General features: G+C 42.5%; 1 protein-coding gene across 1 annotated transcript in view; it reads left to right on the forward strand.

The window, feature by feature from the left end:
- ELAPOR2 (endosome-lysosome associated apoptosis and autophagy regulator family member 2) overlaps positions 1–26,045 on the forward strand; it is a 161,129-nt gene that overhangs the window by 37,351 nt on the left and 97,733 nt on the right. The window contains exon 2 of the mRNA XM_082253203.1: positions 22,834–22,954. Within this exon, the coding sequence (XP_082109329.1) occupies positions 22,834–22,954 (121 nt within the window). The remainder of the gene's footprint in view (positions 1–22,833; positions 22,955–26,045) is intronic.

Below are 26,045 nucleotides of genomic sequence, written 5' to 3' on the forward strand. Positions count from 1 at the left end.
CCATTCACTCCCTGTGGCTTACTGTTCTCTTTTGTCTCATATATGATACTGTAGCAACTATCTTTTGTTTAAAAGACGTGACAACAATGAAGGAGCCACACAAATTGAGCCTCGCATATCACCTTCAATTTGAAGAGAAAAACGTTTTTGCAGATCAAAATCTATTAAGATTCTCCATTTAAAGCAGAACTTACCAAAATTTTTTGGCCTACCGCCCCCTTTTCAGAAAAAAAATTACTCCACGCCCCCCTGGACATCTCCCCTAATTACGGGAACAAACAGAAAGATGCAGTAACAAAATTGCATTCTTTTACATATCTATGTTCTACCCATATTCTACAGAAGAAAGATAAAAGGCGATATACTTATTAGATCCCAGCTCCTGCACCCCCGCACTCTAGCGGTCTTAAAGTCCCAACGTCGTCAAGCCCAGAGCAGTGTTCATAGCCCTGCTCTGATCATGAAGACTCCAGGAGCAGTCCACCGCTGGATTGTGAGGAAGTGCTGTTTGCCGGGCGGGGGGGGGGGGGGTGGTTAAGATTCAGGTAAGTTTAAGGGTTTCTCCTCTCTTCTGGACCCAAGAAGTAGATGACCCTTTCAGTGCGGGCGCATCCCCACTGCAAGAGATATTTTTTTCAAGCCCGGAGTTGGATTTTAAGACCTGCCAGTGGACCACTGATCGGTTATAACTTGCATTTTGTGTGTTTATTTTGGAAAATAAAGTAATCAATACGGATTTAACTCAATGTTACACAACAGATGAAACAAGTACAAATGTTTTTTTTTCTTTTTGCTTCCACCACCCCCTTAATTTTATTCAGCACTTCTCAGTTACTTCTGAGGCTGCTACTACCCCCCCCCCCCCCGGATTCTTCTAGCACCCTCCAGGGGGCAGTATCACACACTTTGGGAAGCAACTGTACAGTATGATAACTAACAAACAAATGCAGAAGCTGCTGCCATCTCTCCACTCCCATATTACATATATCACAGATAAAAAAACAGTTCTTCTTAATATGTGACAGCCTTCTACAATTCAGTTGTCGGGACCTGGGTGAACAATCTCTGAACCACAGCTGTCTGCTTTATGGCCCAGGGGTTTTCTTTAAAGTGGTTGTAAACCTCTGAAATGAAAAATGAACAAAGCATATTCTTCTATAATATGTACTTGCCTCTATTCAAAGCACTATATTTAAATTCTGTCTTCTGTATCCTTCCTCTGCTATTTGCATGAGTCACCTTTTGACAGGTAATGCCAACTCACAGAGATCCAGGGGGATGGAGAGGGGTCTCAAGCACACAGCCTGTGATTGATAACCCCAGCTGTGTATGTCTCCCTATGAGACTCTTTAGTGGGAGTTGCCTTTCCCTCCACTCAGTTCTCAGATTACAGCCCTGCTCTATGCTGTGCAGTGTGCAACATCAGATCCCTGCCCCCTCTCTTCTGACAATGTTGTGTAAACTGTAAACTTTGAACTGCTGTGGATAAAAGATAGCTGCAGATAAACAGGTACAACATAAGTAGGAGGAGCCTGAGTCTAGTCACTTCAGAAGGTAAATATACAGGTTTACAGTCACTTTAAAGCCTAGCATCAGACAGTTTTTTGGTTAGCATGGGGAAGGGTTAGAAGTTTTGGTTCCTTTTTAGGAAAGTTCTTCTCATTTTCTGTTCTGGTAAAAGGTGCTTCCACTGACAGTGGCTGGTCTTCTTAGTGGGGAGACAGACAGCAATAAAAATAATAATTTTGACTTGAGTTGGCCTTTAATTTAACAAATTAGAGATGGAAAATGTTGCTGTGAGCAAACAAGATGGCTCTCAATCAGCATTGGCTATTTTTGGCTAAAGTAGAAGCAAAACTTTTTTTTTTTCATCTTGGATAGAGTAAGGGAGGGTTATAATCCTTTTTTACATTTGTTCAGTTTCTTCCTGGTTTACAAGCCTAGGCAAATTATGTCATATACCCCAGGTATCTTCAGGAAAGGTGTTTTACAACTAAACATGCCTTCCTGCCTGCATGCCTATGCTAAGGGCAGATGAATTCCAGGATGTAAACGCTATATGAATCATCTGCCCTTACTCAAGATGACCACAGCTAGGGGGAATTTTTTTACATGGATTGTTCAGCAAAATAAAGCATGGATGGATAGGCAAGTTTGCTGTGAATATTAAAAATAAATAAAATAGCCTTTTTTGTTTGCTGTGCACAGATGCAGTATGGTTCCGCTTTAATTTCCATTTTATGTAAAAAATACTCATAGTAAACCTATGTAATATTTATGTGTTTGAACTGGACATTTTCATAAAATAAATGAAACGAGTTAAAGCGTAACTCCACTTTTGTTGAGAAAAAACTTTCCCCTCTGGGTGATCTCTGTACATTGCAAGGATTATAACAAACTTTGTTGCAGATCCCTGTTTGTTCCTCTGTGCCGAGTGGGTCCAATAAGAGTGGTTTCACAATTATCTATCAGCTGTGGCAGCTGCAGGGCTCTAAAGAGGAAATCTGCTGGGCCTGCATCCCTTTAGACATGTTCCTATTGGGAGCATCTCACCAAAAATGACATTTTTGTTGCAGGGGATGCCAGAAATCTGACTTGTATCTTAAGCAGACTTCTGGGAAAATTGGTGAGCCAATCACACAAGCAGGAAATGATGTTTCTGGGGTGTGGTCAGTACACATTCTGTGTACAGAACAGCTACAGGTAGCCATATTGCATTGCATTTTCAGCTGCACATTGAAAAGTAAAGGTCATTTTTAATAACATTCAATTACAATATGATTTGTGTCGCAATTGTATACACTATATTGTTTTTTCTTTATTTGCTGATTTTTTTCCCACGAAAGTGGAATTACCCTTTAATATAAAGATTCGAGTTTCAGGTAGATTTTTAACATTTAGAATTTCTAAAAAGGAACATCTAATAATTGCCTAAAAAACTGAGCATTTTGAAAAACAGTGATTAAAATATGCGTATTTAATTGCTCTCAGATCTTTCTGAAAAATGTCACTTTAAAAGGTCATGCTACCTGCAGCAAATTTCTGAGTGCAGTGAAGAATGTTTACAGGTTTTTTTTTTTTTTTTTCCTTGTTAGTAGCTAATCATTTATTTACTTGTGAACTTACTTTTTCTGCAACTGGTTTGTATTTTGCAGCATTAAATGTAGAGTAGCAAGATGACACTGTCATTTGTACATATAGGTGACATACCATGGCCGGTCAGACTACTTTCCCTAGGGTCATTTACAACAGCCGCTGGCAACCTTTGTTCTAAAAAATAGTAGTGATTGATATATTCATATGCAGAACCTGTTTGGATAGCACATGATATACACTCCCAGATTTCTTTCTTTGGGCAACTGTTTCAATATGGACACAACAAGATACTCAGCTACACAATACAAGAAAAAACAAAGTTACATTGGAAGATTGACTGGAGTTAGGGGTAAGGCCACCCTAAAACTAAAATCCCTGCATCTATAGATCTCCATGATCTAACACTAACCTATATAGCCATGTAAAGAAGAAATCAGTATACATACCAGTCAATCCGACCCGGTCTCCAGCGGCAGAAGCTCTGCAGAGGACACGGCCAACAACAGCTGTGAAATGAATGGAAAGTGACGTCGCCCATAGACTTACTATGGGGCTTCCATTGTTGGCTGTGTCCTCCGCACCCGCCTTCACAGCAAAGTCGCCACTGACAGCTCAGCGTGGGATCGGGTCGGATCAGCTTAAAAAAAGTAAGTATACATATTTCTTCTTTACACGGCTAGATAGCTTAGTGTTAGATCGTGGAGATCTATAGCTGCAAGGATTTTAGGGTTATGGTGGACTTTGAAATTCATATTAAATGACAAAATACTGCATGTTAAAGCGGAGTTCTGGCCGAAAAGACCTTTTTTAATTAACAATACCCCTTTAATAATAACACATAGCTATGTACAGGACCTCTATTTTCATATCTATAACTAGTACAGTATTTTATGGTATACAAATTCTTACTTTTAAAAACGTTAGCAGAGCGTGGCCATCTCCATTGTGGGCATCTGAAGCCGCTGTGGAAGCCGATGTGTCCTTCTTCCTGTTTCCAGTGCAAGCTGGCTACCCAGAATGCACCTGGCAATCTCACGCATGCGCTGTAGATTGCGATCTGCAATTGAGAGGATCGGCCGGCGATGCCCATTGCCTCCTGGGATTGATGACAAACATTTCCCAGGATGCAATTCAAAGCTGGAAGTGACGTCAGGGGCCGCAGCCGCAGAAGGAGGAAGTATTACCAACTATACCAACCTATAATAAGGTAAGGGATCCCAAAAAAAAAATTCTTATTGCCCAATTCTTTTTTAACATACCTATCACTGCTGGAATAACTAAAGTTTAAAATTAGGGTGGAACTCCGCTTTAACACATCATTTCCAGGACAGGCCTGAAGGGAGAAATACACTGATACATGCAATAATTACATTACTTATTAGATAAAGGAGCAGTAAAGTGGTCTGCACTTCTTCCACACTCTGACACATTTGCCGTGGCCGAGTGATGAAAGCCAGCACAGACGCCTTTTCAAAAACAGTTGTTTCTTTTTTAAGTCTTGCAAAAAAGCCCTTGTTAGTAATGCAGAGTGCTGACATACACTTCATGTGTGGCATATATTATCAGCACTGAATTTAAAAAGGTATTTAATCTCAGCTCACAAAAGCTATAAAAAGCAACACATAGTATTTGCTGCTACTAACATTATCTAAAGGCCCATTAACACCAGCGGGCGCACATTATAGTGTTCATAAGACCCGTAGCGCATCACAGTATTTACTATTTTCCAGGTTTTTTTTTACTTTTTTTTCACTACTTTTAACTCTATGCACTTCAGGGTGTTGCAACACGCCACCAATTTCTAAACAGGTTTTGTGCATTTTATGGCATAAAAAAATGCGGACATGCTGCATTTTTAGGCGACACACACCAAACACACTTGTATAGTGTGAACAGGGCACCTTGCTCTGAGCCTACATTGATCAATGCAATGCACCTGGTGTGGAAAAGCCATATAGCCAGACTTGGGCCACTTTCACACTGGTGCACTTTTGCAGCACTTTTCCAGGGTGACAAAAGTGCATGAAAACTTTTCCCCATTGAATACTATGTAACTGTTCTCACAGAAGCTGCACTACGCTATAGAAAAGTCCTGCATGCTGCATCTTTGCAGTTTTTCAAAAGCACATCAAAATGCACTTTCTATTGTAAGTGAATGGGAACACATTAAAAGCGCATCAGTGTGAAAGGGCCCTTAAGCTGCACAAAATTGCATGAGTGTGAAAGAGCCCTTATGTAGCTTGAATTTAAGCCAGTTCTTGCCAATTTGACCAAAATCTGAGCTGTGGATTGCCCTGCCAGCACCACTTGGCTCTACAAAAGTTGATTCAAAAATCAACTGAGCCTACTGGAAAATTCTTGGCTCATCTGTGATTGCATCCTAACAGATGTAGTCATTGTAAGTGGTAGTTCAGACATATGCGATGCGGGAACCCTGAAAATCCACTGCGGGTTCCCGCATCGCATTCAACTTGCGGGCAGTTCACACTGACATATGCAAATCGCTGGGGGTGTCAATACAAGGTTAACAACACCCCCAGATCAGTTCACATATTGCAGTGCGAACTGTCAGTTCGAACATGAATCGGATCGCATAGGTGTGAACACCCATGTAACCTGATTCTGGTGCGGACCCAAAAAAGGGTCCTGTGCGAGTTGTTTCCTAATCCGATGCAAATTCAGCCATACAATCTGTAAGGCTGGATTCGCATCGTACACAGATCGCATGTGATTTGCAGAGCAGTGCGCTCCAAATCACATGCGATGTCTGTCATGGCATATATGTGATCCGGGACTTAAGGTATTCAGGCAGCCATGGGTGCTGCAAGGGCCTGAATACAATAGCAGTCAGCCGATACTCTTCCATCCATGCTGTGTATTGTGGATGGAGGAATCTTTCAATTTTATCTCATTAATCCAGCAGATATCTAGTGTAGTTAGATTTCTTTTTTAAAGAGTCAGCCTACATTTACTTTATAGTTTGGGGAAATGGCACAGATCGGAGGACTTGGAAGTGGTGTTTGGGGACAGGGGAGCTGAAAAATAACTGGAGCAGTTTTTATAACCTTAATGCAGAGAAGGCATTAGGGTGAAATATGCCCAGAATTTGGTACCACTTTAGAGTGGAACTGAACACCACAAACCAAAAATACAATTTAATTCATTTTTATTATTCAACGCAATCTCCCCCATCCACCCATGTCCCCTTGCTTTATGTTGCTGAGAAATCATTTTTAAAAACACCCTCTAGCATTTCTGGTTGTGGCCATCTTGAGTAAGGGCAGATGATTCATGTATTATTTACTTCCTGGAATCCATTTGCTCTTAGTTCAGGCATAGGCTGAGCTGAGATTCCTCCCTCCTCCCCTGAAGACTCCTGGGGTGTATGACATAATTTGCCTAGGCCTGGAAACCAGGAAATAACTGAAGAGATGTAAACAAAAAAAGTTTAAAACAAGTAAATATCATATCACTTTCCTATTTATTTACTAATGCAGCATAAGGACTAAAAATAGTCAATGTTGATTGAGAGAGTGAAGTTCCCCTTTAAGAGTTTCTCTATGTCACATGTGTCAAAAGCAATGGCCCACCAGGCCATTTCATGTGGTCCTCCCACCTCTTCTGCATCTGCGGCACCCCCTTGTCTCTGCCCCCACCTTAACTCAGCAGTTGGCAGCAAAGAGAAGGACAAAACACCTCTGCCAGATCCTGCACTTCTTCATGCAACCCCGGAGAGGCTTGCCTCTCCCAGCCCCCCACTTCAGTAGTCGGCAGCAGAGAGGAGGACAGAACTCCTCCTACAGATCCTGCACCTTTCTTAGCAGCCGCAGCACCCCCTCGCCTCTGTCTTACCTGGACTCAGTATAGCTGACTCCAACCCTCCTCTAGTCCTCCTTCAGACCCTTCACCTTTCTGAGCAGCCGCAGCACCCCCTCGTCTCTGTCTTACCTGGACTCAGTATAGCTGACTCCAACCCTCCTCTAGTCCTCCTTCAGACCCTGCACCTTTCTGAGCAGCCGCAGCACCCCCTCGTCTCTGTCTTACCTGGACTCAGTATAGCTGACTCCAACCCTCCTCTAGTCCTCCTTCAGACCCTGCACCTTTCTGAGCAGCCGCAGCACCCCCTCGTCTCTGTCTTACCTGGACTCAGTATAGCTGACTCCAACCCTCCTCTAGTCCTCCTTCAGACCCTGCACCTTTCTGAGCAGCCGCAGCACCCCCTCGCCTCTATCTTACCTGGACTCAGTATAGCTGACTCCAACCCTCCTCTAGTCCTCCTTCAGACCCTGCACCTTTCTGAGCAGCCGCAGCACCCCCTCGTCTCTGTCTTACCTGGACTCAGTATAGCTGACTCCAACCCTCCTCTAGTCCTCCTTCAGACCCTGCACCTTTCTGAGCAGCCGCAGCACCCCCTCGTCTCTGTCTTACCTGGACTCAGTATAGCTGACTCCAGCCCTCCTCTAGTCCTCCTTCAGACTCTGAACTTCCTGCTTCCCAGCTCTGCCCCCAGCTTCTTCCCGGTAGCAGCACAAGGTAAGGGGGGGGGGGGCATTCTTATGTAAGGGAGGGTGGGGGATTCTTGACTTCTGAGGGTGGGCGGGCATTTGACATCTGATGTAAAGGGGAAGGGGTGCTCTGCACATCTAGTCTTACAGGGCAACCATAATGCTGATGCGGCCCATAATGAAGTTGAGTGTGGCCCGCCTACTCTATGGTTTTGTGTTTTAAACCATGCTATTACATTACTTACATCATGCTAATTCTTTGTAAAGCATTGCAAGTATCTGATTGGTGCTTCCTGTTATAGCAATGCTTTGTAAATAACAGTAGCATGACTCAGGCTTTATAGGTGTTGAAAGGAAGCTGTGTGTTTCTGAAACAGGGCTGATAAGGCATGTCTAATCAAAGATAAAAAACTCTTTTAGTGTTGACTTCCAACTTCCATAAGGTCCCATAGGCAAGGGCTTCAGTTTCTGCAGGAATAGTTGGAGGTCTCCTTTTTCATAAGTCATGCAGCAATTTCACAATACACATATTGTAGGTGTTTTATAAGGGACTGTAAAGTGTTTTATTTTTTAATACATTATATAGTAAACTGCGTGATTATTCTGGGTGTCTGTGTGCGCAAGATTATTTGAAGCTTAGATACCCTCACAGTTTAGCAGTGTCAGGTAACTTGATTTTTAGTAAGCTTGTGAAAACTCATGCACTTATTATCATATACACCAGGGGTCTTCGAACTATGGCCCTCCAGTTGCTCAGGAACTGCAATTCCCATCATGCCCTAGTCATGTCTGTGAATGTCAGAGTTTTGCAATGCCTCATGGGATGTGTAGTTCAGCAACACCTGGAGGGCCAAAGTTTGAGGATCCCTGCTATACACTCACTGGCCACTTTATTAGGTACACCTGTCCAATTGTTTGCTTGGTAACACAAATTGCTAATCAGCTAATCATATGGCAGCAACTCAATACTTTTAGGCATCTAGACATGGTGAAGATGACTACACCTGTCCAATTGCTTGCATAGGCGTGCGCACAAGGTGTGCCAGGTGTGCCTGGGCACACCCTAATCACCCCTTGTTGTGCAGATTCCCCTAGTTTAGACTCCTGATTAGAGATGTACCGAACGGTTCGCCGGCGAACGGTTCCCGGCGAACTTCGAACGTTCGCGTTCGCCGCTGCGGGCGAACATATGCGATGTTCAGTCCGCCTCCAATACATCATCATTGAGGCAAACTTTGACCCTGAACATCACAGTCAGCAGACACATTCCAGGCCAATCAGCATACCTCCCTCCCACACCCTCCCACCTCCTATAAATAAGCAAGGGCAGCATCCATTTTAGATCATTTCTGTGTTACTGAGAGCAGGGAAAGTGCTGCTGCTGCTGTTATAGCTGGGGACAGTTCCCGGTCTTGTTAGCCAGTGTTCTTGGTACACTCCTGCTGTAAGGACAGCACCCCAAAAAGCCCTTCCTAGGGCTGGTATTTGAGGTTTTTTTTGGATAAATATATATATATATATCTATTGTCCCCAAAAGCCCTTTTGAGGGCTGGTATTTGTGTAATTTTTTTTGTTCTGTGATATATATATATATATATATATATATATATATATATATATTGTCCCCAAAAGCCCCTTTGAGGGCTGGTATTTGAGTATTTTTTTAATATATATATATATATATATATATATATATATATATATATATATATGTAGCATGTCCAGAACCAGAAAAAAAAGATCATATAGGTGTAAAAGGGGTTCCCACCATCCCTGCTCTACTGAAAAATTATCTTTTTTTTCTGGTTCTGGACATGCTACAGAGCTGAAACTTCACAGGTACACTTTTTAGACCCCCTAGACACTAAATCACACAAAAAAAGTTCTTAAAAATTGTCATTTTTGATAGAGAGCCAATTATTGGAAAAAAAAAAACTTAACAAAAAAAAAAATTTCTTTGGATTTATTGTCTGGGGGGTCTAAAAAGTGTACCTGTGAAGTTTCAGCTCTGTAGCATGTCCAGAACCAGAAAAAAAATAGAATCAGGGCTAGGGTTAGGGTTAGGGTTAGGGTTAGGGTTAGGGTCAGGGCTAAGGTTAGGGTTATTTTTAGTGCTTAGGGTTAGAGTTAGACGGGTAGGGGTAGGGCTACTAACTCTAACCCTAAGTATCTCACCTTAACCCTAACCATAGCCCCTAACACTAAACCTAACCCTAACCCTCTAACCATAACCCTAACCCTCTAACCTTAACCCTAACCCTCTAAGCCTAGCCATAAAAATAACCCTAACCCTAAACCTAACCCTAACCCTAGCCCTAGCCCTAACCCTAGCCCTAACCCTAATTCGTATTTTCTTCTGGTTCCGGACATGCTACAGAGCTGAAACTTCACAGGTACACTTTTTAGACCCCCCAGATGCTAAATTTAATTTTTCCAATAATTGGCTCTCTATCAAAAAATTACAATTTTTAAGAACTTTTTTTTGTGTGATCCCTCTCCGGCATGCCACAGTCCAGGTGTTTGTCCCCTTGAAACAACTTTTCCATTACTATTGTGGCCAGAAAGAGTCCCTGTGGGTTTTAAAATTCGCCTGCCTATTAAAGTCTATGGCGGTTCGCAATGTTCGCTGGTTCGCGAACATTTGCCGATGTTCGCGTTCGCCGTTCGCGAACAGCGAATTTTATGTTCGCGACATCACTACTCCTGATATTTCACCAAAGCTCCCTAACTGGGCTAACAAAAAAATAAAATTGTAAAAAAGAATAAAAAATAACAATAAAACTACAGACACCGATCTCTACCCTACTGACACCATTAATATATACACATGGATATGTGTTTAAGCTTTGGGGTGCACACCCTAATGCAATAGGCTGCGCACACCTATGATTGCTTGGTTAGTAACACAAATTGCTAATCAGTCAGTCACATGGCAGCAACTCAATACATTTATACATTTAGGCATCTAGACGGGGTGAAGAGGACTTGCTGAAGTTTAAACCGAGCATCAGAATGGGGACGAAAGGAGAATTTAGTGACTTTAAACATGGCAATGGATGTTGGTACCAGACGGGCTGATCTGAGTATTTCAAAAGCTGCTGATCTACTGAGTTTTTCACACACAACCATCTCCAGGGTTTACAGAGAATGGTCCGAAAAAGAGAAAATATCCAATGAGCGGCAGTTGTGTGGAGGAAAATTCCTTGCTGATGTCAGAAGAGAATGAGCAGACTGATTTGAGATGATAAAAAGGCAACAGTATCTAGCACCCTCCTAGGTAGGTGCTAGGTAAAAGCATCTGTTGCTCCTGCTGCTTATCAGGGGAGCCTGATCTATTAGTTTGCCTGTCACATGTTTCCAGGTGTGATTCACTGGGTCTGAGGGAGTGTCCCCACTGTATCCAATGAGATAGCTTGTTGGACAGTGGAGGAAACCCAGCCAGTGACACATCATGTGTTATGGCAGTCCCAGTGGGAGGGCATTCCTGCAATGCATCCTGGGATTGACCATAAATACGGAGGGGACATGTGACAGGGCGTCTTTGGCGGGAAGCAGAGTCCCAGGAGGAGGCAGACGACTGGTCTCTCCTCCTGTAGGTGTGAAGAAAGTGGTTCAGGCAGTCGGCCTTGTGAACTGGGTGGTGCTGAGCTGCAGAGGATCCAGAGTGCTGACAGTGGAGTTGGTGGCAGAGTCTCTCAGGAAATCAGTGTTGTGAGTACTCTGGGATTTGCCACAGGGTCCGCCTAGGAGAGGGGACCACTCCAGAGAAGTCAGGGGGATCAAGGAGCTAGCTCACCCAGGAAGTTTAACAGTAAAGGGGGTGCCGTGTAGTTGACCCTGAAGAATAGGAACAAAGGGGGTGCCAGGAAGGGCCCTGAAGATTGTTCTGCAGTACAGTACAGTTTACCTCAGGAAGGTTACTCAATTCTACTTCATTGCTTATGACAAGGTGAAGCAGCGGCCTAGCCGTGACTAGCGTTATACAGTGCTATTCAGCGTTAATCAGCATTAATCAGTCATCCCAGCTGTGCATAGTTATATAAGTTGGAGTATCCCACTCATTCCCTTCTCCCATCCAACTTCTAAATAAAAAAACACAAAAACCAAAGCCACTGGACTGTTTCCTGACTGAGCCAAACATCACTTGGAAAATGTTGAATTGTTGTGCTGTTGCTAATGGTAACCCAGGGGAACCCGTAACCAGCAGCTCCCAAGGGAGTAGTGCTACAAGAAACTCAAATAACCACTCGTTACAACCAAGGTATGCAGAATACCATCTCTGAACGCACAACACACCGAACCTTGATGCAGATGGTCTACAGCAGCAGAAGATCACACCGGGTGCCACTCCTGTCAGCTAAGAACAGGAAACTGAGACTACAATTTGCACAGGCTCACCAAAATTGGAAAATAGAAGATTGGAAAAGCATTGCCTGGTCTGAGGAGTCTACATTTCAGCTGCGATTTTCAGATAATAGGACCAGAATTTGAACAACATGAAAGCGTGGATCCATCCTGCCTTGTATCAACAGTTTAGGATGGTTGTGGTGGTGTAATGGTGTGGGGGATATTTCTTGGCACACTTTGAGCCCCTTTGTACCAATTGAGCATTGTTTATATGCCATGGCCTGTGTGAGTATTGTTGCTGACCATGTCCATCCCTTTATGACTACAGTGTCCCCATCTTCTGATGGCTCCTTCCAGCAGGATAATGCACCATGTCACAAAGCTCAAATCATCTCACCACTGCTTTCATGAACATGACAATGAGTTCACTGTACTCCACTGGCCTCCACAGTCACCAGATCTCATCCAATAGAGAAATTTGGGATGTGATGGAACGAGAGATTCGTATCATGGATGTGCAGCCAACAAATCTGCAGCAACTGTGTGATGCTATCATGTCAATATGGACCAAAATCTCTGAAGAATGTTTCCAACACCTTGTTGAATCTATGCCACGAAGAATTAGGGCAGTTCTGAAGGCAAAAGGGGGTCCAACACAGTACTAGCAAGGTGTACCCAATAAAGTGGCCGATGAGTGTATGTTTGCACATGTCTACTCGCACATGACTACTATGTGGTCTTTACCTCACTGATGGTATGATTGTACCTCACTCCTGTATTGATTGTGTTCAGAACAAATCCCCCCTCCCCCAACAGCTGTATATACATATGTTTAACTCAGTTTCTTATCTTTTCTGTGTATTGTTGGACAACCTAAACAGGTGCATTACTGTGCTACACCCTCCTTATTCAAATAGAAATAAACACTACAGGTTAATAGTTACCCTGGTTACTCACCACTTTCAGCAATTTGCTTTAAATGGAATTTCGGCCAAATATCCAGGGACAATTAAATAATTCAAAATGTACAGAATAAGTATTTTTTTATATTTTTGCATTAGACATTATTGTCAGAATTTTATTATTAGCTGCTATTAGGTTTGTTCAGTTAAACTATTGTGATCCCCGTGCTATGTATGTGTGTGGAATGCGTTTATAAGACTTCTGCTGTGGTGTAAGGTGTGTGTTCCTCTCAGGTATTTTAATGTGTGTACCCAGCGCTAAGGTGCTTAATATGTATCTCTATTCATTATTTGTGTAGAAACATAATATTTAAATCACAATACATAATACTTGTAAAAAATAAGAAATAAAGTGCAATCAGTGCACAAAATGTGCATGAACAATAAGTCCTTTAACCACTTCCCGACCACCCGCCGCAGATTTACTGCGCGAACCAACGTCGATCTACATCGGTCGCGTGCGGGAAGCTAGGGGGCGGGCGCACTTTGCCGGCGGCGCGCTCCCGCCACCACTCGGCATCGGGGAAGCTGAGGCACGGGTCAGGCAGGTCTGATTGCTGCCTGACACCCGCGATCGTTCCCCGCTGAGAAAGAAGGACCGTCGGCTGTTGTAAACACAGCCGACCGTCCTCCCTGAAATGATCACAGAGCTCATGTGATCCTTCTATATTGGATCACGTGTCTCTATGGCTCTTTTTGCCGATCATGTGTCTCTATGGCTCTGATTGCCGCCTGACACCCGCAATCCTTCCCCGCTGAGAGAGAAGGACGGTTGGCTGTTGTAAACACATCCGACCGTCCTTCTCCCTGGGATGATCATGGAGATCATGTGATCCTTCTATATAGGATTACATGTCTCTATGGTCATTTGACAAGCCACGCACCCCCACAGTTAGAATCACTCCCCTAGGCTCACATTTAACCCATTGATCACCCATAGGGTTAACCCCTTTCCCTGTCAGTGTCATTATTACAGTAACAGTGCATATGTATAGCACTGATTACTGTAGTAATGTCACTGATACCCCCAAAAGTGTCAAAAATGTAATTTAGGGGTCCAATCTGTCCGCTGCAATGTTGCAGTCCCACAAAAAATCGCAGATCGCTGCCGTTACTAGTAAAAAAAAAAAAAAAAACAATAAAAATGACATAAATCTTTCCTGTAGTTAGTAGATGCGATAACTTTTGTGTAAACCAATCAAAATACGCTTATTGCGATTTTTTTTTTTTACCAAAAATATGTAGCAGAAAACAAATTGGCCTAAAATGTTAAAAAAATTTGATTTTTTTATTTTTTTTTTGAGAATGTCATATGGCAAAATGTGAAAAATATTGTTCAAAATTGTCGCTTTTTTTTAGCACAAAAAATAAAAATCGCACAGGTGATCAAATACCACCAAGAGAAAGCTCTATTTATGGGAAAAAAGGACATCAATTTTATTTGGGTACAGTGTCGCACGACCGCGCAATTGTCCGTTAAAGTAACGCAGTGCTGAATCGCAAAATAGGGCCTGGTTATTAAGGGGGCAAATCCTTTTGGTCTTAAAGTGGTTAAAGTGCTGGTTATCTTATTCTTCCAGTGCCAGTATGCTCCAACAAGTGCTGTTGTGCTCCCCTCCTTATGTTCCCTTATTTACCAACTAGTGATGGGTTAAACACCTGTATTTCAAAAATAATCCTCCAGTGGCAAAAAAATATTTTTTCTTTTTTTTGTGACTTTTGTGACTGCGGCAGGTTGGACGAAGAACCTCATATGAGTGTAGGGAGATAGAATCAGGAGAAATTCCAAGTGTAACTCCATTTTTATTATTAAGAAAAAAACATATAAAAGCCAATTCGCACTTACAAACCTCTCCTCTTGCATGTGAGCATGTAATGACGCTGTTCTGGAATTCAAAAGTCGCGGTTTGCATTACAAAGTGCGGACGTGACATAACCAGAAGTATCAGCCCGCTTAATGCAATTTGCTCCACCCAAGAAATGACTTCAGAAGCTGGGGGATTCTGGTATCTGATTCTATATTTATATGGCTAGCACCTCCTACTACACCCATCATTACTTCCTCCTTTACCTATTACACCCATACTTTCTCCTTCCTGTTTGCTCGATTATTTCCCTCCCATCTGCAGTACGTTTTGTATAACTGCCTTGTGTTTACATCGTAATCAGCTGTCATTGGACACAGTTGATCACGTGGTAAAAGGCTGCTGTGATTGGCTCTTTACCCCAATCTGTGATCAGCTGAGTCTGAAGGATTAAAGCAGAGTTCCGGGCACAAAAACATTTTTTCAATAAACATACCCCCGGGACAGTCAGGGCTAGTACATTCCACAATGGCTAGCCTCTGATCTGTCCCGCTTCGCACTTACCTGCAAGAAGAAATACTCACTTATAAAATGTCTTCTACAGCATTGCCATCTCTGTTGTGGGCAGCTGAAGCCAGCGCGATCATCTTCTGCGTCCTCTTCCGTGTCCTCTTCTCCCAGAATGCGCCTGCACCGGCCCCTCTCGTCACTTCCGGTGCGACGCCGCATTCCTACACAGCTTCTGGGCATGCCCAGAAGCTGTTTAGCAGGGAATGCGGCGTCGCACCGGAAGTGACGAGCGGAGCCGGTGCCGTCGCTTTGATTCCTGGGAGCGATGACGTTCAGCTCCCAGGAATCATTGCAAACCGGAAGTGACGGCGCGGGCCGTGGCCACAGAGGGAGGAAGTGGAAAATAGGTGAGTATTTCTTTCTACAATTACAAGGTAAGTAAAAAAAATAAATAATCCTAACTATCCAATTCCTTTTCAGGTGAAGAAGAGCAAGCGGATGGCCACAAAATCGATTAGGTCGATTTTGTGCCCGGAACTCCGCTTTAAGCGATCACAGAGCATGCCAGAGTGCGATCACGGGAGGACCTCTATGTACGCCCTCCCAGCAAAGTAAGCCTGTGCTGTTACAGTCTTTCGGCTATAGCGCGGGCGGAAAGTGGTTAAAAAGGTTAGCAGCAGGGAAGCTAAGGTATATGGCAAAACTTGCAGTTCATTAGTCAGTCTACATCTCTGGTCATTAGTCCTCAATTATAGCTCATGAGCGTAAGTGATATAGGCTGACTGAGTACAGTAAATGGCAGCAATCGTGTTTCTCCTGAGGGTTCCTTGGCCTATAGTGTGTGACAGTCTGAGAACTTCAGTTCTTGAAGAACACTATGGACTAGAACTTCTCACCTTCAATCATGAAGGTTTCCAGGAACATGCAGCTTCATGTATTTTCAGGGGTAGATCGAGAATATGCTTTAAGTATTACAAATCTAAGTTGGCCTGGGAACACTTTGGAATTTCCGAAGAGCCTTACCCTGTTGTCTGAATAAGAGATGTTTGGGCTATCCTGCTGTGTTAGCTACACCATCTGTAGGCGGAAAATGTGATGAAAAGTTTGTTTCTTAGCTTTAAATCTCCACGTAAGCTAATTTAACACACTGCAAACACTTGCTGCCCTTGGAGAACTTCACTTAGCTGCTCTCAGTTAATGGGTCATTCAGTATAATCAGTATAATCCGACGTGACATTTTTTTTTTTAAAGATATTTTTATTGAAATTTCAAACAAACATACAAATACAACAAACCAACAGAAAACAATACCTTCTTGACAAGAAGGGAAACAAACATTTCAATGCTAATAAGCATTACCTAGATTGCTGATGCTCCCCGGCCACACCCCTCCCCGGATCAACAAGATAGGATAAGCCGTAAGTTAAAGCGGAGTTCCACCCAGTGAACTTTTTTTTAAATAAAAATAGACAGTCAGGGCTAGTGCATTCCACAATGGCTAGCCTCTGATCGGTCCCGGGTTGCACTTACCTGCAAGACGAAATTCTTACCTTGAAAATGTATTCTCCAGCGCTGCCATCTCAGGTGTGGGCAGCTTGAAGCCAGCGCGATCCTCTTCTGTGTCCTCTTCCGTCTTCTTCGGTTCCACGATGCACTGCACTGGCCCCGCTGTCACTTCCGGTGCCGCAGCGTCATCCCTGCACAGCTTCTGGGCATGCTGAGAAGCTGTTTTGCAAGGTATGACGGTGCCTGCACCGGAACTGACGTCGGGGCCGGTGCAGGCGCATTGATTCCTGGGAGCGATGACGTTCAGCTCCCAGGAATCATTGCATGCCAGGAAGTGACGACTCGCCGCGGCCGCCGAGGGGAGGAAGAAGGAAGTAAGGTAAGTATATTTTCTTCTAAACGAGGTAAGTGAATTAAAAAAAAAAATTGCGATTATCCATTTGTTTTTAAAGGAGACACAGCCAATAATACGAAAAAATAAAGGTTTAAACCTCTCTTCAGTATATCCAGAATAAAAAAAACTACAAAAAACAATGTCAAGTCGAGACAAGTTCCCCTTCTGCTACCCCGTAAGGAATTATAACTGCCGTTCCGAGTGTTGAGTGCACCATATCTTGTCTTGAGTATTGACTTGTACCTTTTGTCTTGTTAAAGTGGAGTTCCCCCCTAAAATTATACTTACCTCCATCTTCTCGCTCCGGGTCACCTGAAAAACAAATGGATAATCGCAATTTTTTTTTTGATTCACTTACCTCGTTTAGAAGAAAATATACTTACCTTACTTCCTTCTTCATCCCCTCGGCGGCCGCGGCGAGTCATCACTTCCTGGCATGCAATGATTCCTGGGAGCTGAACGTCATCGCTCCCAGGAATCAATGCGCCTGCACCGGCCCCGACGTCAGTTCCGGTGCAGGCGCTGTCATACCTTGCAAAACAGCTTCTGGGCATGCCCAGAAGCTGTGCAGGGATGACGCTGCGGCACCGGAAGTGACGGCGGGGCCGGTGCAGTGCATCGTGGGACCGAAGAAGACGGAAGAGGACACAGAAGAGGGTCGCACTGGCTTCAAGCTGCCCACACCTGAGATGGCAGCGCTGGAGAATACATTTTCAAGGTAAGTATTTCGTCTTGCAGGTAAGTGCAACCCGGGACAGATCAGAGGCTAGCCATTGTGGAATGCACTAGCCCTGACTGTCCTGGGGGTATTTTTATTAAAAAAAAAAGGTCACTGGGTGGAACTCCGCTTTAAAGATATTGCTGCTCAATTGTGACCCCCTGTCAAACTGTGGCCCACAGGCTGTCACTTCATCTGAAAGAGAAGAAAAATCAGACATACTGACTGCATTAAAAAACATATTAGAGGTTATAATATTTGAGCACAAAGAGAACAAAACATCGTCCTAGGTTGGTCCACTGTTCCACCTTCACTGCGCACTGTTAGGTGCTGGCCCTGTTTGAAGCAGTCTTCATAGAAGAAAAAGAGAGAGGATTTGGTTGGCCGCATATCTAAAACCTTACCTTTATTGTAAAGTCTTCAATAAAGTACATCTCTACAACAAGGCAAGGAATACAGCATTCATAGTTAACGTGCTTTGCCCTAAAGCAGCTCTAAACCATAACTAAGTTACTAAAAATATTCTTCTACACAGCCAAAGGCCTTACCTTCTACTCATTCTACACCTGAACTCTCCTAGAATGCACACCTCACTGTATATATATATATATATATATATGTGTATATATATATATATATATATATATATATATATATATATATATATATATATTCTGTATATAGTTATATATATCGTGTGGGGGTGCAACATACTGGCCGGACAGAGAAATGCTTTCCTTCACACCTTCCCCTTATGGAGATGAATAGAGGGTAAGGTGGGCTGTAGTCCAGCAGAGGATAACTGGGCAGGGCTGACAACACAGCTTGGGCTTTCAGTGCAGCAGAAGCCCTGTGTTGTCAGCTCAAACAGGAAGTTAGGATCCAACTGGATTTCTAGCAGTTCAACGGGTACTTTTCTCTATTTGTATCATTTTTAAAGGAATAAGATGTATTTTAAAAATGTACCTGGTATACCTACATATGTTTTATTTTATCTAAAAATTCAATTTAATACAATTGGTCTTTTTGGCTTCTCTCAAAATCTCAAAAGTAGTTTACTACAGCGCAGTACAGCATGACAGCTACTTATATCAATTGTGGTCTGTGTTTGCTATGTAAATAGAATTATAGGTTGTAGTATTTGTGTAACTGACCACATCTATATATATATATCTTAGTAGTTACATTTGTGTATGGCATTGGACACACATCTGCTTACTTGTGCTAAATCTAAACCTACATCTAAGTCCTACATTGTCTTTTATTAATAACGCCAACCATACACACACATACTGTAATTAGTACATTTTAATAAACTTGTCAGTATGAAATCATAATTTAACTGCTGAATATATCATAATTGCATTTACAGTGGAACAGTATAAGGAAAATACAGATTGTTCCACCATGGTCACAGCAGCACCTCCCAGGGACAAGAGCATAGTAGCTATCACTGCTGGTGCATGGTACTATGCTGCTGCAATCAATGATTCTGAAACTGGTAAACAACCCAATATGGTATTCGGACATTTAACATTGTCCAGTGCTGTCTTCCCTCGGCCTATTCTTCTCACCTTACAGTGCGAAAGATCCCAGCAAGTTCCCAGCACCAACATTTTGGATTTGTGAGCCAGCTGTAACTTCTGCAAGAACTTCAGTGCGGCTGGTGCTTCATGGGCAGGGGGGCCATACCCCCCCCCGGCCCACACCAGCTCGCCCAGCACCCCTCCCCCCCCCCCATCGCCAGCTCACTTACATTAAAGCGCCAAAGATGCCCTGGAACACTCCTGCCTGGCCCCATTAAAAGGCTCCCATCAGCTTCATCTCCGGCGGCGGCTTCCCCTGGCAGCGACGGCGGCGGCTTCCCTGGCGTCTCCTCCCTCCTCCTCATTGACCAATAGCATGGCCTCTCCTTTTGGCCAATCGGGAAACGGGTCTCATGACCCACTTCCTGATTGGCCAGGAGGAGGATCCATGTGACAATAGTGAATTTTCATTCGCTATTGTCCCACAACCGGGTGGGCTCAGGGCGCACCCTTTTTTTAGCCTGTGAGAGCCTCTGGCTCTAAATACATGGTTAAAAAAAAAAATCCCCATTGAACTCCATGCTTCCGGCACCCTGCATGTAGATTAGGGGGACGGACGCATGGATAGGGGGGGCGGGGCCCCTGCGCCCCATATACACCAGCCGCCACTGTTCAGTTGGCTCCCCACCGTGGACTGTGAGATGGGGCGGTGCAGGGTGACTCAACCTGTAGCCTCTTGAGATGTATGAGGTGCCCCAGGAGGCTGTGGGCAAGGAGTGGGCAGGGTGAGCCTTGTTTTTCTAGCCTAGGTGAGAATTGAGGAAGTGGGAGCGGGTACCTGTTAAAAAAAGTATCTGATCCCTGTAGGGGAAAAAAGCCTTTAAAAGTGTTTTGGGCAGATGTGGGGAGGAGGATTAGCAGCCCTTTAACTTTTGAATGAAAATCCACATAAAATTAATTAGTTGTCAACTGGGGTTTCAGTGAATTATCAACATCTTGAACCATGCCCATAGCGTATGATTACAGCTGTACTGGGTGATGATATAATATCTGTGACGGCACACAGTGCCTTGGATTTACATGGATAAGTTGTAACACAAAGGGGTTGACTTACTAAAACTGGACGGTGCACAATCTGGTGCAGCTTTGCATGGTGGCGAATCATCTTTTAACTTCAGCTTGTTCAATTAAGATTTGACCAAAGAACCTGGAGGCTGGTTTCTATGCAGAGCTGCACCAGATTTTGCACTCCCCAATTTCAGTATATCAGCCCCAAAGTCTTAAAAGGTATTGTACACACATAAAAAAATGCCAAGTCACCATCTAGTCAATTATGATGTCAAATGAAAAAAAATCATATTTTTTTATCCATCCATTTTGCAATGCAGTATGTATCTCATAGCATAACAAGGGAGTATAAAACAAATGTCACCACATTCTACTATAGTATCAAGTTATTGTATTGATGAGTTACATCAGACATCCTTGCAGTGCACTTATGGTATTAGATTGCATGTAATAAAACACTATACAGAAATGCACTTTACTGCTTGACCCGCATACTGTATAATAAGAACTAGTGGAAACTCCCATAGAAAAATAATTCAGATAAAAAGGAAGTAAAATATAATGGATAAAAAAATGACAAAGTCCAAAACCCATCTTTTTTTTTTTATTAGCGTATCATTAGAGGTAGAACTTTAAAAAAACGAACATTTTTTTTTTTTTTGATGTTTCTGTCCCTAATGGATAAATGTTTCCTCAGAGGTCAGTGATGTGATGTCTCTCCAGTGGAGACGAGAACAAAGAAACACTTTTCTAGTCTGTCTTGCTTCCCTACTAACCCATTTTTCTTATTCCTTGTTCTGGTATCATAGGGGTAGAAGTGAGATGACATCGTTCTAGTAAATAAAATTGTAAAATATGTTCTAACCCTTCCCCGCTCAGTCCAAAGTAGAATAAAAACTATGGTTTACAATTAAAATGATATAATTTTAGGGTATAGTCATGTGATCATGCACACAATTTTCCTTTTTCTTATATAAGGAAGAATAGTTTGGAGAATACCAAATCCCAGCCAACTACTCATTAGTGTTCTGAATGCTCTAGGTTAAAGTGATTGTAAAGTCTTGTGTTTTTTTCTTGTTGTTTTTTTTTTAAATAACAAACATGTTATACTTACCTCCTCTGTGCAGTGGTTTTGCACAGGGCAGCCTGGATCCTCCTCTTCTCCGGTCCCTCTTTGCTGCTTCTGGCCCCTCCCTCCTGTCGAGTGCCCCCACAGCAAGCAGCTTGCTATTGGGACACCTGAGCTGAGCTGCAGCTTCATATGTCCATTCAGACATGGAACTGCCATTCGGCCCCACCCCCTCTCTCTCCTGATTTGCTAATTGACTTTTATTGACAGCAGCGGGAGCCAATGGTGCCGCTGCTGTGTCTCTGCCAATCAGGAGGGAGAGTCCCAGACAGCCAAGGGACTCGTGGAGATTGCTGGATAGAGATGGGGCTCAGGTAAGTGTTAGGGGTGCTGGGGCAGCTGCTGCACACCGAAGGCTTTTTATCTTAGTGCACAGAATGCATTATTATTAAAAACCTTCTGCCATTACAACTCCTTTAACTTGAAAAGAAGTCTGAATGCCGAGGCATTCTGCACTTTGTACATTATTACAGCTCTTTCTAATGGGTTTATTATATTTTATTTTACTGTGTTACAAAATAGGTTACAGGTCTAATGCTGGCAATACACAAAATGATAAATGAATGATTAGTCATATATTTGATTCATTTGCACAATCTTTCCTTAAAATCAATTACAAAAACAGAAAAACAATTAGATTTAATCACATTTAATCTGAATTTCTGAAAAACACAAATTTTTTCCCTTGGAATGAGCTTTATATCATGTCATAACATGCATGGGCAGCATTACTTGAATACTGTACCTGTATTGATAAATTAAGATCTTAGTTTAATATAGGCACCTAGCCACGTGTGGCTAAACGTTAACAGAAGAAAACACCTACACAGCCATAGGGTACTCCTGATTTCCCCACAGATTTTAGTCAAAATAACAGCTTGTTATAAAAAATTATAGCCAGGTCCACTAAGGCCCTGTTCACACCTGAGCGTATTTCAGCTCGTAAAATGCTCATTTCTGAAGTTTCAAAGTGCCCAACAAGCAAAATCTTATTCATTTCAATGGCGCCCTGTTTACATATGAGCATTTTGTCGTCTGAAACAAAACACCTGAAGCTCAAAAAAGTAAAATTTTTGTTAGATTTCAACGCCTGCCTTCAAACAACTGCAAAAAACGCCTGAAAAACGCCTTAAAAATGCCTGAAAAAATACCCGAAAAACGCCCAAAAAAACACCTGAAAATGATACGCTCAGGTGTAAATGGAGCCTAAATGTGTTTCTTATACATTTTATATATTTAATAAATCTGCAATGTGTTTTTCTTTTAGGGTGATTATCACTATGAATACACAGAATGTGACAGCACTGGATCAAGATGGCGAGTTGCTGTACCAAACGAAGGGAAGTCATGTGCTCATCTGCCAGATCCAGTTAAAGGGAAAGACTGCAGTAAGTTGATTTTTTCACCACTCCAGAACACTTCTTACAAAAAAATGTTACACCTTTTCAGTAATGTGTTAACATTAATTCATTTTTTGTACCAACCAAAAAATACCCTGTAAATTGGTACCGTAATATTTATCCAATCATAGTCGCATACAAGCCATTTGCTAGATTCTTGCTTTGCTCCCCTGTTTATGAAATAGTATGGTACATACTGTCCAAACAGTGAAGGAAACAGTGGTACAAGCAAGAGACGTTTGTCAAGTCTGGTTATGAAAGTTCATTGAATCTTATCTATGTTCAAACACAGGCTGCTCATAATCCTTATTATTATAATGGGATCGATGTGCTTTGTTTAAACTACATAACAATATTAGTAAAAATCCTGATTCCATTTTTACCAGGCTTTTAGTTTGTCCAACCACAATACATTCTTTGAAGGAGCCACACTGACTGTAAGACAGGCCATATATGGTTCAAGTCATGTATGCTCATGCTGAATCTACCAAGTTGATCAATCGATCTACTTGGGCACAACCAGCATGCTGGGTTTTACCTGTGATTATCGCTAGCGGCTGCTAAAGAGATTTGGTCTGTATATGGCTAGCCTAAGGGCTCACAAAAAAAGATTGTTGAAGTTTGTCAATACTGTTAAGGGGATTGTAAAGCTAGAAGGTTTTTTTTTTAAATCTTTTTTATCTTCAGTGCAATAAGATAAAAACCCTTCTGTGTGCAGCAGCCGCCCTCAGCCCCTCTAATACATACCTGAGCCTATCTCTTTCCAACTATGTTGATGGAGTGCCTCAGCTGCCCTGGACTCCCCTCCTCATTGGCTGAGACACGATTGGCTCCTGTCGCTGTCAATCAAAGTCAGGCAGCCAATCAGGAGAGAGAGGGGCGGGGCAGAGTCGCGGATCCGTGTTTGAATGGACACGGAGATCTGTGTCTCGGCTCGGGTGCCCCATAGCAAGACTTTATAATCACTTTAAAGCTTTAACAAAAGTTAGCAACTTTTTAGATGTGGGAGAGAACAACAATGGTCCTCCAAGGACTGGACATAATACAGATAATACTGATTAAGTGTTTCCCAAAAGCCTACATAGCATTTGCTGAGTGTTTGTTCAGTTATTTTTGTTGACTTGGAGTGCCAGTGCAACCAGAAGGCCAAACAATGTGACAGTGGACATTTTCATCAATTAAAAGCAATGGCGGTGAACACATATGTGTGTGCACACTTGGACACTTACATTATAAGCTTTGACAAGAATCATAATGAGTCATTGTTGAGTTGGTAAAAAAAAAACCAACGCTATAAAATTATGTCTGTATGTATAAGCCTTAATGAATCTAAGTATTTAGGTCAGCCACACATGTATATGGCCAATTTAAGTAAGATCTAAGCAATCAAACTGAGCTACATACACTGTATACTAAATATATAAAATATATATGTGGACAATATACCCCAAGATCCAAACGAGATCAACCTTTCATTTGCTGACACTGGCTAACACGGTGCTTTTTGAGTTGTCCTGTGAGTGGCGACAGTAAGGATTAGTTCATAAATATCTTAGATCACAAAACATATTTTCCAATAAAAAATAATAATAAAAAAAAAACAGTAATTTATCTATTTACAAAACATTATCTATATTTTTATGCATTATTTAGTAAAAGTATTAGAAATAAGGGTTGAAATTATGGCAATTTCTGCATTGTTGTAGTAAACCAGATTGCCTTTCTGAATAATACATATTTAAAAATGACTAACTGAAATGAATTAAGTTGTTCATTGCTAAAAAAAAAAAATAATAATAATTAAGCTGATCATTGCTAAAAAAAATAAATAAATAAAATAAAATAAAAGTCCTACCATAATACTTGAAAGTCTCCTAGAGGAGGAAGTGCATGTAGGACTTTTTTGATTGGTACTGTGGATACTGAGCTACTGTGGTCAACGGTGCACCCCCCTCCCCCCACTGCGGTCTGACCTCAATGCTAACAATAGGATGAATATATAATTAGCTGTGATTGACAGGGCTAGTCTCGGGCAGCACGTGCACACCCGGGTTGAGCACCCGGGTTGAGCATGCATGCCATTGGCTCCCACTGCTGGCTGACCTCTCTGCTAACAATAGGATGAATGTATAATTAGCTGTGATTGACAGGGCTAGTCTCGGGCAGCACGTGCACACCCGGGTTAAGCATGCATGCCATTGACTCCCACTGCTGTCAATCACAGTCAGTAATGAGGGAGCAGGGGGCAGGGCCGAGCTGTGCTCTATGTGTCTATGGACCCACTGAGCAGGCTTGGGAGTGAGCTGTATGAGTGCCTCCAGATCAAGCAACTTGCTATGGTGGACACTCGGCAGGGGGAAGAGCAAGGAGCTCCGGCTGGGGGAATCCAGAAGAGGGGGACTGGGGGTGCTCCGTGCAAAACCATTGCATACATAGAGCAGGTAAGTATGACATATTTGTTTTTTAAAAAAAATAAAATTTGATCCTTTACTATCACCTCAACTTGTTAAATCTTGTCGCAAGGAGAGAATGAAAAGAGGAGGAGAGCAAAATTGGCAGTGTGAGGTCGGGGAATGACTGTGGAAGGCCAGAGTATAATATAGAGGTCCTGGGAGACAATGACAGCAGGAGGTGACAAGAAAACGAAAAACCAAACAGGGGAAAATGAGCAAGAATGACAGCGGGAGGAAATTGCAGAGGGGCCCTGCCGGAACTGCCCCTTGAGAACACCCAAAAATCATGGTTCACTTACACGTGAAGCTTACAAGCAAAAATACAATGTTTCTGCCTTTCAATTCCAAAATACCGATTTAAAAAAAAAAAAAAAAAATTATAATGTAAATGAATCTATAGACCAGCGAGTTACCTCCAATTCTTGCTGAGACTTCTTTAAATGCAGCATAACAAAACACATTATAAGCAGCAAATGAAGGCTGGAACTTTGTTCTTGGAGCCGTTAATTATAAATGCCACTGTTTATCAGAATGTTGATTACATAAATTTGCTGCAGTGTAGAGATTTATTTTCTAATAAGCAAGCAAAAGCTGCTTGTTGAAGATAAAATTTACAGAGTGCAGTT

This window comes from Pelophylax lessonae (assembly GCF_965119305.1).
Source record: "Pelophylax lessonae genome assembly, chromosome: 4".
In the NCBI taxonomy this organism is placed as follows: Eukaryota; Metazoa; Chordata; class Amphibia; order Anura; family Ranidae; genus Pelophylax; species Pelophylax lessonae.